The sequence below is a fragment of the Mustela lutreola genome, chromosome 2 (genome assembly GCF_030435805.1).
Source record: "Mustela lutreola isolate mMusLut2 chromosome 2, mMusLut2.pri, whole genome shotgun sequence".
Classification (NCBI taxonomy): Eukaryota; Metazoa; Chordata; class Mammalia; order Carnivora; family Mustelidae; genus Mustela; species Mustela lutreola.
Window position 1 is genome coordinate 117134978 of NC_081291.1, and position 16814 is coordinate 117151791.

Genomic DNA, 16814 nt, shown 5'->3' on the forward strand with positions numbered 1-16814 from the left:
ATACAACAAACTATATGTCACATTTGCTGGGCTTCAGCTTTTCCTTTAATATATTTTTAAATAGGCTTTTCCAATCTAAAGACCATTCTCTCTGCTCATGAAATTGGAAGGAAAATAAGAAGCACCGTTCTTTAGTACAGTATAGCAATCCAGACGTGTACTCTAAAGCCTAACTTCCTGGATTCTAATCCCAGCTCTATCATTTATGAACTGCGTGACCTGGAACAGGTTACTTAACCTCTCTGTCCCTCAGTCTCATCTGTAAATATGAATAATAACAGTAACCACCTTACAGAGTTATGGAAGAATTAAATGAGTTACTATGTGTAAAGCATTAACAGTGCCTACCACAACGTGAGCATTAAATGGGTTCGATGTTTGCTATAATTCTCATTCTTGGTCACCTGTTAACATCAGTCACCCTTTCTCATGGGTCCTTTCCCTACACTTGCTCTGAAAAACAACTATGTAAAACAACAGTTAGTTAGGAGCTGGGCTCTGAAACCAGAAAGGCCTAGACTGGAGTACTGACCTCACCACTTATGAGCATTGCTACCCTGGCAAATCACCTAACCTCTCCCAGCTCAACTTCCCTCATCCATGCGATGGGGATTAAAAACAGCATCCATCTTCATGGAGTTGTTGTGAGAACAAAATAAAAATTATTAAAAAAAAAAAAAAAAACTTTACATAGTACTTGGCATGTAGTAGATCCTCAGTGAATCTTGGTCAAAATCCCTTTTTGGTAGCCCTCAGCATTTTGGTAGGCACAGCCCAGGGACTATTTTCCTTTCTTATAGGTTCATGATGCCTTTGACATATATCTTTGATTATCTGCCTCTCTCCATCTTTCATAGCTGATCTGTGCTTTGTAGACATATACTTCTCTCAACATTCCTCCCCATTTCCTTTCTCTTTGAATTTTTGTGGTTATTATGTCAAAATTTAAGAATTTCCTGTTCTTTGTGAACCCATTTGTTTTTTGAAGCCTATAACCATGAGATTGTGCCCATATTTTTCTTCTGAAACATGTGCTTTCTAAAATACAAGATTCAAGCTGAGCTTATTTCTCAACATTATTACAATCTTTTAAATAAAGTGGTTATTTTTTTTCCCCTCAAGAGTCTATCCATTCTATTTCCCCAATCATTGGTAAAAAGTAAACCCAGAATAATGGTTCCTACCACTGTTTCCCTTACCTTCTAGAAGACTTAATCGCTAATCAAAAATTGCAGCAGATCTCTTTCAGCAGAATAAAACTTCCAGTGTATATCTAAAGAACACATCCCCATGATGGTGTGTTTCTCTGTAAATTTTATAATCTGTACTAGAAACAATCATCTATAGTCCCTGTCATGCACGATTCTTTTGCATTTCTCCACCAGAACATCACCTTTTTTTCCTTTCTTCTTTTACAGCTCTCTGTCACATCCTTCCCCAGCACAGTGGTTTCTGTATTACACATATACACACACCCCTTATTAGTTCCTCCAAGCGTTCCCTATGAGAGGTCTCTTCCAAAAAGCACACCTTTCAATGGCCAGAGTTCTTTCATAAATACCATCCCATCATTTCTTGGTAACAACATCCCCTTGTTAAATACTGCATTCTATATATACTGCAATGATATACAAATTTATTTATATATAAGGTATTAGTGCCAAATAGTATTGTTCCTGAGTACTTTCTTTCTGCTATGTCTTCCTCCTAAGTTATCTGATTTCATAATTTCATTGGGGCTTATTCCTCTACTTTACTGATAAATCTAATGAGCCTACAACCAAACTAATAAAAGTTACTCTGCCAGAAGCCTACTACTGTGGTATTAAAGAGCACAGATAGGAAACCAAATCCTTCACTCATACCCTCCAGCTCTTAACTGCAATATCTATCCTTGTCTTCCAAAGTCACTAGCATTGAATGAAGATAAGGAAATATCTAAGCTGTGCCTGCTCTTCAGAACATCAAAACTCCTAGATTTCTTCTAAGTATTTCCATTAATGTACACAAACATTCTTTTGACTGGATTGCAAACTTTAAGATAGCAAGGACCATGTCTATTTTACACACTATACGCCCAGTGCCAGGGGCATACTTTGCCATATGGACCAAGTCCTGCCCACAGCCTGTCTCTGAACGTCTCATAGCTAAGAACGGTTTTTAAATTTTTTAAGCACTGTTTAAAAAAAAAGAAAGAAAGAAAACAAAGAGGAATATGTGACAGACCATATGGCCCCTTCACAAAGCCTAAGTTTTCCCATCTGGTCCTTTTTAGAAAATGTTTGTTGACCCTTCAGTTTTTGTTAAAAGTGAAGGTAGGGAAGGGAGAGGTGAGGGAGCTCAAAAATGGAAAAGGACAAACAGAGATTTGCAATAAATATAACTGGAGATCACTACCAACAGTACAAATCACATAATAAATCACATAATAAGAGTTGTACATGTCTTTAAATTGTTTCTTGCCTTCCATTTCCATGGATTCCAAGAGAAACTGAGGATCTTTGGGGGTAACCTGTTGAATCACAGGTGCTCCTAGAACTAAATTTAAACATTGGTAGTACACCTCTTCTCCAACCAGCCTAGTTAACAGAAATGTTAGTCATAAGCAAAGTGGCAGCCACTTTAGTAAGGTATCAGTTCACGGGTCTGGACCCTCACAGATATATCTTTCCTTCTACAGAGACTAAGTAGCTGATTGCATCGACACTCCACAACAGTTTCCACATCTATTCCCATGTGACCTGTTAATTCAAAATGTCATCATTTAGAATGTTGCAAAAGCCCTGAGTTAAAGTTCTGAATGCTGAAAAATGTTCAACCAAAACATGAAAGTTCCATTCTCAAGTAACATAAAGGAGCGGTATTAGACCGATTCACAGCAGTGTCTCTCAGAAGCACGTACAAAAGTACCTGGAAATGCTGCTCCATCACTTGGATTTTTCCCTGGTCTGGACACTTTTTCAGAGCTCGATCTGCATAGTGGAAAAGGATTTCTACCATCTGTAAGGAAAATAGTCTTATATAGAAAATCAAAACATATCTCTAATATTTTTCAATATTAATATGAGTGGATCTTCCTAAGTAATACTGAATCAAGCTATATTAAAAATATAATTTAAAATTTTAGCGTCTTTATTTCCCATTATTTTTAACCCCAGACTACTAATTTCTTTCAGGCTTGGGAAACTACTAATTTGCCAGTCTCCAGGTTCTGGACCTCAGTGGTAGCTCTGCTGCTCAGGAAATGAAAAACTGAAGTCCAGCTCTTCAGAAATGCTCTGCTGCAGGTCTCTCCCTCAAGAACACAGATAGAGGGACACCTGGGTGGCTCAGTTGCTAAGCATCTGCCTTCAGCTCAGGTCATGATCCCAGAGTCCTGGATTGTGCCCCACATCGGGCTCCCTGCCCAGAGGGAAGCCTGCTTCTCCCTCCCCCACTCCTCGCTGCTTGTATTTCCTCTCTCGCTGTTTCTCTCTCTGTGTCAAATAAATAAATAAAATCTTAAAAAAAAAAAAAAAAAAAAAAGAACATGGATAGAACACAACTCCCTAAAGTATTCTAGCAAATGCTGAGAAAACAATTCATGCGTCTGAAGAGTGACCAATTTCTATTCATGTGTCCTATATGCTTACACTAATTTGGAATATTATTTTTACCAATGCATTTGTACAATTTTTAAAAAAGAGGAATGACTATGTAATAAACAGATTCAACCAAGTCAAGGTTGGGGAAATAAAGCCAACATTAAATATTAACATTAACAATTTAATGCTAATTAATAATAATAAAATATTAGCCCTCTCTGCTACCTCAGGCAACACAAACACACATGTAGTATTTCTATTTCTCAAAATCACCTGTTTATGAAAACTAACACAAGTTGACTTTCTATGGGCTATAATTAGGCTCAGAAATAATCCAGATCCTTGGCTTTCTCCCTTCTCTTTTCTGCTGTCTTTTGGCTATTTTACAATTTTATCATCTTCAAGAGAGTAAGCAAAAAAAAAAGGAAAGGTGATAAGAAGAAAGTTTAAAACCATTCAGGATGATACCAGGGAATTATAAACTGACTTGTTTTTTATGTATTCTCTCCTTGACTGTAGCCATCTACCTAATTATGCCCCAAATTATTAACAGATACCAAAAGCAAATCTGTACTGTACCCTAGTGAAGGCCCTATTAGAATACTCACCCGATCGGCAACAACAGCCTTGCGCTTACTGGCATCTCCTGATAATCCTGCATAGAAGCAAAATCCAGCATAAAAACAAAGTCCACATCTTCGGGGCTGAAACTGTTACGGTCTTTTATTTACAAACTGTGCTCACAACAGACATTATTTTAACAAGCCTAGGTATCAAATGACTAATCTGCCATAAGAGCATCTCCCATCTACTGGACCACATAACATATCAACGTAATTCCTTTTTATTTCAACAGTGAATTTTCCTTACAAAATAATTTAAAAAACAACATTAAAACTCTATATCCTGTATTTGTCATTAACCTTTCTCACTAGAAGTCTGTTAGGTTTGGAAACATCTTGTTCATAAAATATTTGAACACTATGCTAAAATGTATTCTGTGATTATTATTATTATTATTATTATTCATTCCTCTACTCTAAATAATGTATACTATACAGGTATTCTGTTAACTTACCCACTACAGCTTTCGCTTTTCCTTCATGGAAAGACCATGCAAGAGCCAAGGCTTCTGTAAGACAATCTTGTTTGAGGAGATGATCCACTCTCTAAAATGAATAAATGAGAAAAGATAGACCCCTCTGTTTAATCAACTACCAGTTGGAATTCCTATTCTACCTAATACCTTTTTCAGAAGTTGTTGCTTAACAGCTAAAATTATTCCAATGACCATTTGACTATCTTCTTTTTTTTTTTTTTTTTTAAGATTTTATATTTTATTTGAGAGACAGAGAGAGAGAGAGACCACGTCCCCCACAAGCAGGGTGGGAAGGGGGAGAGAGGGAATTCCAAGCGAACTCAACACTGAGCACAGAGCCCAACGCGGGGCTCTATCCAGGACACTGAGATCATGACCTCAGCCAAAACCAAGAGTCAGACAGCCAACCAAATGATCCACCCACGCACCCCTGTGACTACCGTATTCCTAAGAAAAATAATTTCTTAAAGCACTGTATAGTACAGTGACTGTACAGACTAAAACAGGCAGCCACAAGGCCTAAAGATGAAAAGAGGAAAAAGCTGGAATGTCACTGTTAACAAAAATGGCTAGTTGTTTATCACAACATCCATTCACTCCCTCCTCTTCAGTAACAAATCCCATGTGTACCTGAGACAGCAATATACCAGCTTAAAGACATTTCTAAGACCCCCTTGTAGCCACTCGGTGCCATGTCACTAAGCACAGGTAAGTGGAACTGTTGTCTGGCCTTTCTGGAATATGACCTTAAAAGGCAGGGGCCAGCCCTCTCTTTCCTGTCCTCCTGCCTGGAATGTGAACTTAAGAGCTAGAACTCCATCAGTCATACTCGAACATAAAATGAACTAGAGATAAGAATTTACACACAAGGTTGGAGGAACAGGATAGTTTACTAAAGACCACAGAGTTGCCAAACTAGCCACAGACTCTCTACCTCCAGATTGTTTTTACATAAGAGAGAAATCTTGGGGGCACCTGGGTGCTCGGTTAAAGCCTCTGCCTTCGGCTCGGGTCATGATCTTGGGATCCTGGGATGGAGCCCTGCATTGGGCTCTCTGTTCAGCGGGGAACCTGCTTCCTCCTCTTTCTGCCTGTCTCTCTGCCTACTTGTGATCTCCATCAAATAAATAAATAGAATCTTTAAAAAGAGAGAAATCTTGTTGAAACCACTGTTATTTTAAATTTTCTGATATACATAGCTAAATGTAATCCTCATTTAAAGCCAGTTTTGTCAAATCAAGTACCTAACAGTTACAGTGATTCTGATGTACACTTCTGAAATTAAAAAGCATAAATCCAAATAATCTTTTCCAGCAAAGTCAAAACAAATGTTAAGATATTATCAATTCACAGCCCTAACATGTAAAGTTACTTCGAACTCACCTCTCTCCAGCTTCTCAGCATCATCACATAAACAGACTAGAAAATAAAGAAACCATAATTAAATGATCATCTTTAACAGCCTTGTTTGGGACACATTTGTCCCAGTCCCACATCTCATTTTACATCTAAGGAAAAAAATAAATACTTCATACTACAGTGAGAGGTATCTACTAAAGGGCTTTTAAGGGCCCACATTAAAGAGTAAATTAAACATTTAACGGTCACTAAGTCTATCATCCAAGGAGTTGATTCCACAGAGAAGGAACAAAGAATGCCCAAATCCCTGTACTAACTTGATAATATTTTGAATTGTAACAATGAAGAAATATTTCCTCTAAGTTAAAAAGAAAAAAAGCAAGGAACAAACTAATATACAAAAAATCTCCCATTCCAATGATTCTATTCTAAGTCAAACACCTCAATGCATTTTAATATACCCTAAGCTGATGATCTAAGCTAAATAGCATCTTAATTATATGACATATATACATGATAAGGTACCTTCCTTGTCATGAAAACATTAATGTGAAAATTATGAAAGTATATCCTTGAATTAAGAAAATAAGCATCCTATGATAACCTAAATGAAAGTAAAAACATGTCTAAAAGTAGAGAAAATAAGCTAAAAATCACAACTATATAACCCCTGAAAAGGGAGCTGCCTGGCTCAGTCAGTTGGAGCATGAGACTCTTGATCTTGGGATTGTGAGTTCAAGGCCTGCACTGGCTGTATAGCTTACTTGTAAGAAAAAAAAAAATCCCCTTAAAAAAAAATTACTGTATATATATATATATATATATATATATATATATATAGCAGTATATATAGTTATATTAGTTATATATAGTTATATTAGTATAATCTAATATAGATTAGATTATAGATTATATATCTATCTCCCCTAAAAGTTTTAGATTACTGCTATCAATATTCACTTTACAATGCCCAGCTCTCTTTACCAGAAACCTCCTTTAGCCCCAACTATCCTGACACAAACAAATGCCAAGTTACAGAGCAGAGGAGCTTACTTTTGTCCCCAAATAAAAGATCTGACCACCATAGCTACTGATGGATTGATAACAAGCCTTCTCTCCAACCAAAGCCTATTAAAAAAAAAAAAAAAGTAAAAATCACAACATGCATTAGAAGTCTCATTAAGTTTTATTTATTTATTTTTTAAATAAGTCTCATTAAGTTTTAAAGAATGTCAAGTACACAGACTAAAATTTTAGGTCAACATAGTTTTATTCCATAAATTAGTGGGGAAAAAATGTCAGTCAAGTGCCAGTCTGTCAGAGGAAGCAGCAGAAAAGATAAAGTGCAGAAAGTTGATTCCCTACTTATATATGGTCATTTTACTTTTCAGAATAAGAGAGACATGGGAGGAATATGCCAACTTTCGAAATTTAAAGGGAAACTGTTGCAACCTTCCCATTATTGGAAGACAGACATTCACTGAAGAACACGGCCATTTGAAAATGGTACCTCTAAGCTCTTTGAAATCAACATCAACCTAAAACACAACAAGAAACAGGAAGATGAAGCAGCGTAACATATGGGAGTCAGCCTAGCCCAGCTAAAGAGAAACAAAACCTATCATGTGATAAATTTGGATTGTGAATTTTGACTCTGTTACTGAAGGTATGACCCTACTCTAAACAACTTTCAAACTTAGGACGTTCAGTTATTCCGTCTTTGAAAAACCCTGCAGTTTCTGTGGAACTTAACTACGTTAATATTTGTAAATGTCCCCAAGTATATAAATGGTCAATAACTGATAATCCCAATAACTGGTAACTGTTCACTATGAAATTTAAAAATGTATACAAAGGTGGGGAGAATATACAATGAACAATCTGCAGCCATTAACCAGCCTCATCAATTACAAGATCATCTCCAATCTTGCCTCACCTGCACTCCCACAGACTACCCTATACACAGTATAATTCTGAGATGATTCTCAGATTTTGAGTATTTATAAAAATTCAGTATATGCATAATAAATTAGTCCTTTTTAACATAACCACAACTGCATTAGTCTACTTCTCAAAATTTAACAATATGAAATAAAAATAAGTAAAAATCCTCAATATGAAGTAAGTGTTTGGACTGCAAATGGTCTCATACATGTCAAATATTGTTGAGGTTTTTGTTATTTTGTTTTTGCTTTTTCTACGTTTCATGTGTCTAAATCAAGATCCGACCAAGGGCCACATTATCGGAGCTGGCTGATAGGTCTCTTAACGCTCTTTTAAGTTTATCCATCTCACTCCTTTATTTTCCCTGAAATTTACTGCTGAGAAACTGGATACTTTTCTCATAGTTTCCTACTATCTAGATTTTGCTAACTGCATCCACAAGGAATCTTTTAACATGTTCCTCCACCTTCCCTTCCATATTTTCTCTGGAAGAAGCCTGATCAGAATCAGGGTCCTTTGCTTTGATTTTGGTTTGTTTTTTTTTGGCAATATTACTTTAAGTATGATGTTAACTATAAGATTTTTATAGATGCCCTTGTTTATATGACTGAAAAAATTACTTTTTATTCCTAATTTGCTGAGTTTTCTCAGGGATGGATATTGAACTCTACCAAATGCTTTTTGTCTTGAGATGATAATCATGGCTCTTCTTTAATAATCAACTAATATGGTAAATTATACAGATTCTGAATGCTAAACCAAACTGGCATGCCTTGGAAAAACAGCATGTGATCATAATCTATTACTTTTTATACATTGCTGTTTTCTATTTGCTAATATTTTAAGTATTTTTGTTTCTATGCTTATGAGAACATTAGTCTGTAGTGTTCTTCATTGTAGTATCTTTGTCTGATTTTATTATCAGAGTTAATCTAGTCTTATAAAAAGTTATGTGGGGGCACCTGGGTGGCTCAGTGGGTTAAAGCCTCTGCCTTTAGCTCAGGTCATGATCCCAGGGTCCTGGGATTGAGCCCCTTATTGGGCTCTCCGCTCAGTAGGGAGCCAGCTTCCCCCTCTCTCTCTGCCCGCCTCTCTGCCTCCTTGTGATCTCTGTCAAATAAGTAAATAAAATCTTTTAAAAAACAAAAAAAGTTAATGTGGTCCCTTTTTGAAAAAATTTTTGTGTATAACCATTATTTTTTTTCCCCCTTATATAACAGACCTCATTAGTAAAGCTATCTGGGCCTGGAGCTTTCCTGTAGAAAAATCAATCTATTTCTGTAACTGCTGCACAGTCACTTAGATTCTCTATTACTTGTTGAGTCAGCTTTGGTAATTCATGTATTCCAAGGAATTTTTCCATTTCATCTAAAGTTGCTGAATTGATTGGCATAAAGTTATGCACATCTTTTAATATCTATAGACTCCCCAGTGAGGACACCTCTCCCATACCTGATACCAGTAATTGTGTCTTCTCTTTTTCTTGATTAATGTCATTAGAGGTTTACCAATTTTATTTCTCTTTCAAAGAACCGGCTTTTGATTTCTTTGATTTTCTCTGTTATTTTCTATTTAATTGATTTTTGTTTACCTTTTTATTTTTCCTTCAATCTACTTTAATTTTGCTCTTTTTCTATTTCCTTAATTAAGACAAAAGGGCACTGATTTAAGATCTTCTTTTCTAACGTAAGTATTTAATTCTGTGAGTTACCCTTAAAAAACTGATTTAACTGTAGACTACATATTTTGGTAAGTTGTATTTTCATTCAGTTTAGAATATATTCCAATTTCCTCTGAGACATCTTCTTTGACTCATTGGTTATTTATAAAACAGCTGTTTAATTTCCAAATATTTGGGTTTTTTCCAGATTTACCCTGATGATTCCTTGAACAATTTATGGACGTTTGTTTTACAGCCTAGCATATAACCTATATTGGTGCACATACCACATGCTCTTGAACAAAGTTTGTAATCTGCTTTCCTTCAGAGGAATATTCTATAAATGTCAGGTCAGTTGGTCAGTAGTATTTAAGTCTTCTATGCCCTTAGATTTTCTGTCTACTAATTATAATAAAGACAGACGGGTTTTGTCAGGTTTTGTGTAATTGTGGCTTTGTTGGTTTCTTTCAGTTCTGTCAGTGTTTGCTTTATGTGTACTGGAGGTCTGATACAGGGTACATAAAACTTTAAAGTTCTTATGTCTTCTTGTAACCCCTTTTTATCAATCTGAAATTTGTTTATATCTCTGACAATATTTCCTTCTCTGAAATCTAGCGATTATGATTAGAGTTTGTATGGTATGTCTTTTTCCATCATCTTACTTTTACTAGATCTATGTCTTTATACTTAATGTGTTTTGTAGACAGCATAGAGTTGGTTCTTGCTTTTCTTTATCCAGTCTGACAATCCCTGCCTTTTATTTTTATATTTTTATTTTATTTTCTTATTTTTATTAACATATAATGTAGTATTTGCCCCGGGGTACAGGTCTGGTGAATTGTCAGGCTTACACACTTCCCAGCACTCACCACAGCACATACCCTCCCCAATGTCCATAACAATCTCTGCCTTTTAATTGAAATATTTGGGCTATTTATACTCCCTGTAATTAGTGATATGGTTGGGTTTGGATTTATTATCTTATTAACTGTTTTTTCTACTTGTCTATTCCCTTTTTTATGCTTCACTGAATTTGATATTTTTTAACATCTCATTTTGTCACTACTATTAGCTTATTTAGTTACACTACTTCTTTTTCAGTGACTGTTCTAGTATTCACAATACGTAACTATAACTTATCTCCCTGTACATTTAAATATTACACAATTTGATGTATAATGTAAATCCTTACAATGATATACTTCTATGCCTCATTCCCTGCTGCTATATACTACTTTCATCTTTCATACTACTTCTATATTATCATAAACATTACAACATATTATTTTTGTTTTAAATAGTCAATAGCTCTTGTTATATAATAGTACTGAGGTATAATTCATATACCACAAAATTCACTCATTAAATGTAAAATTTAGCAATTTTTAATAAATTTACAGTTGCCCAATCATCACCAAAATCCAGTTTGAGAACATTCCCATCATTCCACAGAGATTCCTTGTTCTCATTTCTAGTCAACCTTCATTCCTACTCCCAGTCTCGAGTAACCACTAATCTACATCTATCTCCATAAACTTGGCTTTCCTGGACATCTCACAGAATCAAACAATCTTTCTCTATGGCTTCTTCCACTTAACATAGTATTTTTGAAAAGGTTCATCCATGTTGTAGCATGTGTCAGTAGTTCATCCTCTTTACTGCAGAAAAGTAGTATATTACAAGGCTAGGTCACTTTTTGTTTATCCATTAACCAAGTGGTGGACGTCTGGAAGGCTTCCATTTCCCAGCTATTATGAATAACATTGCTATGAACATTTGTGAACAAGTGTTTGCGTGGGCGTATGTTTTCACTTCTCTTGGGTATATACCTAGGAGCAGAACTGCTCAAATGAATATGTTCAACACTCAGAGTATGTTCAGCCTCTAAAATGTTTTCAACAGCAAGTGCGCCATTTCCCACCAGCAGTGTGTCACAGTCCCAGTTTTTCCACATCCTCACTAACACCTGAGACTGTCTGCCTTTTGAGTTACACAGTCAGTCTGCTTAGTGAGAAGTGCTCGCTCACTGCAGTTTGGAGTTGTATTTCCTTGATGATGAAAGATGTCTGAACATCTTGGCTATGCTTGTTAGCTATTTATCTATCTTTGGAGATTACTCCAAAGCTCCAAAGTAATGAGAGTTGTTTCTGATGAGAGATCTGCTCTCATACCTACTGCTGCTCCTTGGCATTTAATGTGACTTTTCTCTGTGGCTGCTTTAATATTTTTCTCTGTGCCACTCATTTTGATCAATCTATATATGGTTTCCTTTATTTTACCTGTGCTCGGGTTCACCGAGCTTCTTGAAAATTTGTGTTTATAGTTTGGATAAGTTTTGGGCCATTATTTCTTCCTTCTTTTTCCTCCCTCCTTTTCTCCAGAGACTCCAAATGCCCATATATTAGGCTACCCAATGCTGTCTCACAGGTCATAAATATTTCTTTTAATTATTTTTTTTTCTGTGTTTTATTTTGAGAAGATTCTATTGCTCTATCTTCAAGTTCACTAATGTTTTTTCCTATCTCATCTACTGACATTAATCCCATCCAGGGCATTTTTCATCTCAAGCACTAATAACTTTTATCTCTAGGAGTTAGATTTGCATCTTCTTTAGTATCTTCCATGTCACTACTTAACTTTTTGGACCTATGGACTATGGTTGTAATAACTGTTATGTCCTTATCTGCTAATTCTAACATCTGTTTCAGGTCTAAGTCAGTTTTGATTGATCTTTGTTCTCACTATAAATTGTGCTTTTCTTCTTCTTTACACACCTCATAATCTGACTGAATGGCAGACACTATGAATTTTACCTTGTTGGGTTCTGGAAATTTCTGTATCATTAATATTACTGTGCTTTGTTCTGTGGGTAGTTAAGTTACTTGGAAACAGTTTGATTCTTTCCAGTATTATTTTTAAGAATTGTAGTGGGGACCAGAACAGTGTTTATTGTGGTCTTAATTACTCCCCACTACAGAGGCAAGATGGTCCTGAGTATTCTACCCAATGTCCTATAAATCATTAAGTTTTCCTTCTGGCTGGTATAAACAAGCCAATGTGAGCACAGTCTATCAAATAATTCTTTCCCTGGCCTTGGGTAGATCAGCATTTGCTGATCAGTAGTCTGCTGAATAACCAAGGGGAACCATAGGTATAGTGCTTGCTCTCTTCTCCAGTATCTGGCCCTGCAAACTCAACCCACCATAGTCTTCCCACAGTCTCAGCTCATGAAGTCCTTTAGGCTCCAACTGGGTTCCAATCCCCTGAGCTATAGCCTGGAAACTCTCTCTAGGGCTCTGTCACTTGTTTCCCATTTTGTCAGGGACCGCTGTCCTTCATTGCCTGATGTCCAGTATTCTGAAAAGTTTTTTTTTTTTTTCCTTCTATATGGGAGAGTAAATCTAGTGCCCATTATTCCATGTTGGCCCAAACTGCAAGTACAAAGTCTAACACCATTTCTAATAATCATTCAGACACAAGAAAATATCTAAGTATGGGAGAGTAATTAGTCTTCAGTGAATTCTACTGTATTACCATTTCTTATTATAGATTGTCTTGGTTTCTAAATTCTGTGGCTGGAAGACCCTTTCATATTTAAACTCTGAAGTTCTAATATCTCAGGGAGATTTGAATAATGGCTGCATATCACACCATAGGTGCTCATTAAATATGAACACCATTACTATTTTTCTTTCTCAAGAAATTACCCAGGAAAGCCTCTAGATGTCCCTCTTAAAAATTAATGGTTTAGGCTCTTCCTCTCAGCAGCCTGGGGTGACCTCTGAAAATGGTTCGCTATTCGCTTGACCCGGAAAACCCTACGAAATCATGCAAGTCAAGAGGTTCAAATCTCCGTGTTCACTTTAAGAACACACGTGAAACTGCCCAGGCCATCAAGGGTATGCATATCCGAAAAGCCACCAAGTATCTGAAAGACGTCACTTTGCAGAAGCAGTGTGTGCCATTCCGTCGCTACAATGGTGGAGTTGGTAGGTGTGCCCAGGCCAAACAGTGGGGCTGGACACAAGGTCGGTGGCCCAAGAAGAGTGCTGAATTTTTACTGCACATGCTTAAAAACGCAGAGAGTAATGCTGAACTTAAGGGTTTAGATGTCGATTCTCCGGTCACTGAGCACATTCAGGTGAACAAAGCCCCCAAGATGCGGTGTAGGACTTACAGGGCTCATGGTCGCATTAACCCATACATGAGCTCTCCCTGCCACATTGAGATGATCCTTACTGAAAAAGAGCAGATTTTTCCTAAACCAGAAGAGGAGGTTGCACAGAAGAAAAAGATATCCCAGAAGAAACTGAAGAAACAAAATCTTATGGCCCGGGAGTAAATTTGCACAGAATAAATGCAAACAAAAATATAAAAAAAAAAATTAATGGTTTAGGAAATCACAATTTGAAGAAATTTAGCTGCAAACTATCTGTGTAAATTGCTAAAGGTCATTATCATGGTTGCTCAAGATATAGTAAAATAAATACTAAGGTAATACTCATGTGTCTTCCTTCTCTCCAGATTCCTACATTTCATCTATCCCCTATTCTTAAAGAATCTCTTTCTTTTTCTCAAAGCCATCTTGATCTTTTAATGCCCTTAGTCACCATACCTGCTTGAGCCTTTACCAATCACCCAAGTCAGTCTACCTATCTCTGCCATTCAACCCTTAAATCTATCAGGCTTACTGCCACCATATTAAATGTTCTAAAATATTCTGCTTGTACAATTTCTTTCCCATAAATTTTCAACTGCATTTCATTATTTTAGTATAAAAGTTAAAATTCTTTGGTATTAAATCGGTCACACTTCCAAAGAAAAGAATAACAGGAATTACTGTTTTAGTTCACATTCCTGAATACTTATAAACACACCCATATCCACCTCAATCTAGACAGCAAGATAACTAACTTCTTGGGAGTTCCGATTTCTAAAACAAACAACAATAAAATACCAAGTTTATCAAAGGAATTCTAAGATAATGGATCACCCTTACCAGTGCCTGGCTAACATTTCCTCCAGTAGCCAGGGATTTGAAATGGCTGCTGTTATAGACCAACTGAACTTCTGAGATCTCCACTGTTTCCAGTTCTTCTTGAGTCTGCCGATCAATCACATGCAACTTCTCCACACTGTCCAAGAGCACAACTGTGCGTGAGTTTATCCACTGCAAATCAAGCACACCACAAAAAAAAGGTGAGGCCCATCCTACATCATCATTCAGGACAAAAAGAAAGCCTGGCCACTCAGTTAAATTATATGGAAGATTTTATCCGTTTAGTAATTTGATGAAAACAAAATCAGAGCAAGAACTACTTGATGACAGTAGTGGCTAGACAGTACTGGATAATAGTGCATAACACAGTAATGAGTTCTGACAGTGTTAAAATGACCCATAGCATTTAAAAAGGTAACTAAGAAGGGAGCCTGAGTAGTTCACCTGGTTAAGTACCTGACTCTCAGCATCATGAGACCAAGCCCTGTGAGCTCCCCTGAGGTTTAATAGATATATTAGAGTATATATTAGTTTTAGTAAAATTCTTTAAATTGTACACTGGCACAAATGAATTAAACAGAATGACAAACTATGCATTTCTCACGTTTTGACATTAATTAAAGTGCAAATAAACCTCATAAACCTATGTGGTCAAGTAATTGTTAGCATTTACATAATATATATTTTAAAACAGAAGCATTCTAAAATATGTATTTCTTTTAAAACCTCCCCACCAATTATGGGAGAGCTCCTTGCTTTTCTATCTCTCCATATTCCAAATTTTCTTTAATAAGTACTATTATAATTTTAGAGTTATGACATAATAATATTAAAAATCTTCTGAAGGATGACATTTTGATAAATTTCTTGGGTTTTATAGGTCTTCTTTTCTTTTTTTTTTTTTAAGATTTTTTTTATTTGTGAGCCAGAGAACGTGTGCATGTGAGTAGGAGGAGGGGTGGTGGGAGAGAGTCTTCAAGCAGACTCCCAGTGAGTGTGGAGCCTGACACAGGGCTCAATCTCGTGACCCATGAGATCATGACCTGAGCTGAAACCAAGAGGTGGATACCCAACCAACCGAGTCACCCAGGCACCTGTACTATTTCTTTAAAAAAAAAAAAAAAAACTTAAAAAAAAAAAAATTCAATCCCTCTCCAGGAAACAAGTGAAATTTTAAAATCTGCGCAATTTAGGGGGTGCCTGGGTGGCTCAGTCATTAAGCGGCTGCCTTCGGCTTGGGTCATGATCCCAGGGTCCTGGGCTCAAGTCCTGCATCGGGCTCTCCACTCAGTGGGAAACCTGCTTCTCCCTCTCTCTCTGCTTGTGTTCCCTCTCTGTGTCTCTGTCAAATAAATAAAAAATAAAATAAAATAAAATCTTCAAAATCTGCTCAATTAGAATTTTAAATTAGCCAGAACAAAGTGCTTCTCCTGTACTTTCTCTCGCCAGCATTCAAGTTGTTTCATTTATGACCTATTCCATGTCATCAAGGATTATTTGCATAATACTATATCAAAAACAACCAAGTTAAAATGGATCACTTTTAACATAAGTGAAAATACACTCATCACTATAAGGGAAGGGTTTTTATTCTGTTTTTCCCCCCCAAAATTTCTCTCTCAGAAAACACGGAGTTTGACGCTCAAATCATTTACAAAGGGCTCCTATAAGGTGCTCTTTTGATTATTTTAAAAAACAAAGTATCATTTAGGAAAGACACATTATTGGCCTTATACAACCTTAGTCAGTACTAGTTTTTAGATGCTATCAAAGGCCACCTAGTTTAAAAAGAATGACCAATGTTCTTAGCAGGTATAGCAATTTTTCCTAAGATTAGACCCTCACAATTGCAACTGCTGACACTGTTGTAAATGAGCCTTTTAATGGTAATTTATAAAGCAATGCAGTTACTATCATGTCATGGAAAAGCCACAGGACAGATGAAAACACCTACTACCCTACTGTGGGGAGAACAGCTACTGTTGGTTGAGGGAAAACTTTCCAGGGACAGAATCTTATGCAGATTTTAAGAGTGCTGTGTCTCAAACATCTTCAACAGAAGTAATTATGATGAATTCTAGGAAGCTGTGTTAGATAATCCAAAAGGAGTCCTGATGATGACAAAGGCACTGATGTCTTATATTCATGAGAAGAGTTTGAAAAAAACAT

General features: G+C 36.4%; 2 protein-coding genes across 3 annotated transcripts in view; one reads left to right on the top strand and one right to left on the bottom strand.

Moving 5' to 3' along the window:
* Nucleotides 1-16814, bottom strand: part of VPS8 (VPS8 subunit of CORVET complex) — a 247367-nt gene that overhangs the window by 182395 nt on the left and 48158 nt on the right. For both annotated transcript variants that reach the window (XM_059163253.1, XM_059163252.1), the window contains exons 15-20: nt 14646-14816; nt 7096-7170; nt 6067-6102; nt 4663-4753; nt 4193-4239; nt 2911-3000 (exon numbers count right to left, since the gene is read on the bottom strand). In XM_059163253.1, the coding sequence (XP_059019236.1) occupies nt 2911-3000; nt 4193-4239; nt 4663-4753; nt 6067-6102; nt 7096-7170; nt 14646-14816 (510 nt within the window). The remainder of the gene's footprint in view (nt 1-2910; nt 3001-4192; nt 4240-4662; nt 4754-6066; nt 6103-7095; nt 7171-14645; nt 14817-16814) is intronic.
* LOC131824780 (large ribosomal subunit protein uL22-like) lies at nt 13403-14023 on the top strand. The gene has a single exon (XM_059163255.1). The coding sequence runs from the start codon at nt 13434-13436 to the stop codon at nt 13986-13988; it is 555 nt and encodes a 184-aa protein (XP_059019238.1). The 5' UTR covers nt 13403-13433; the 3' UTR covers nt 13989-14023.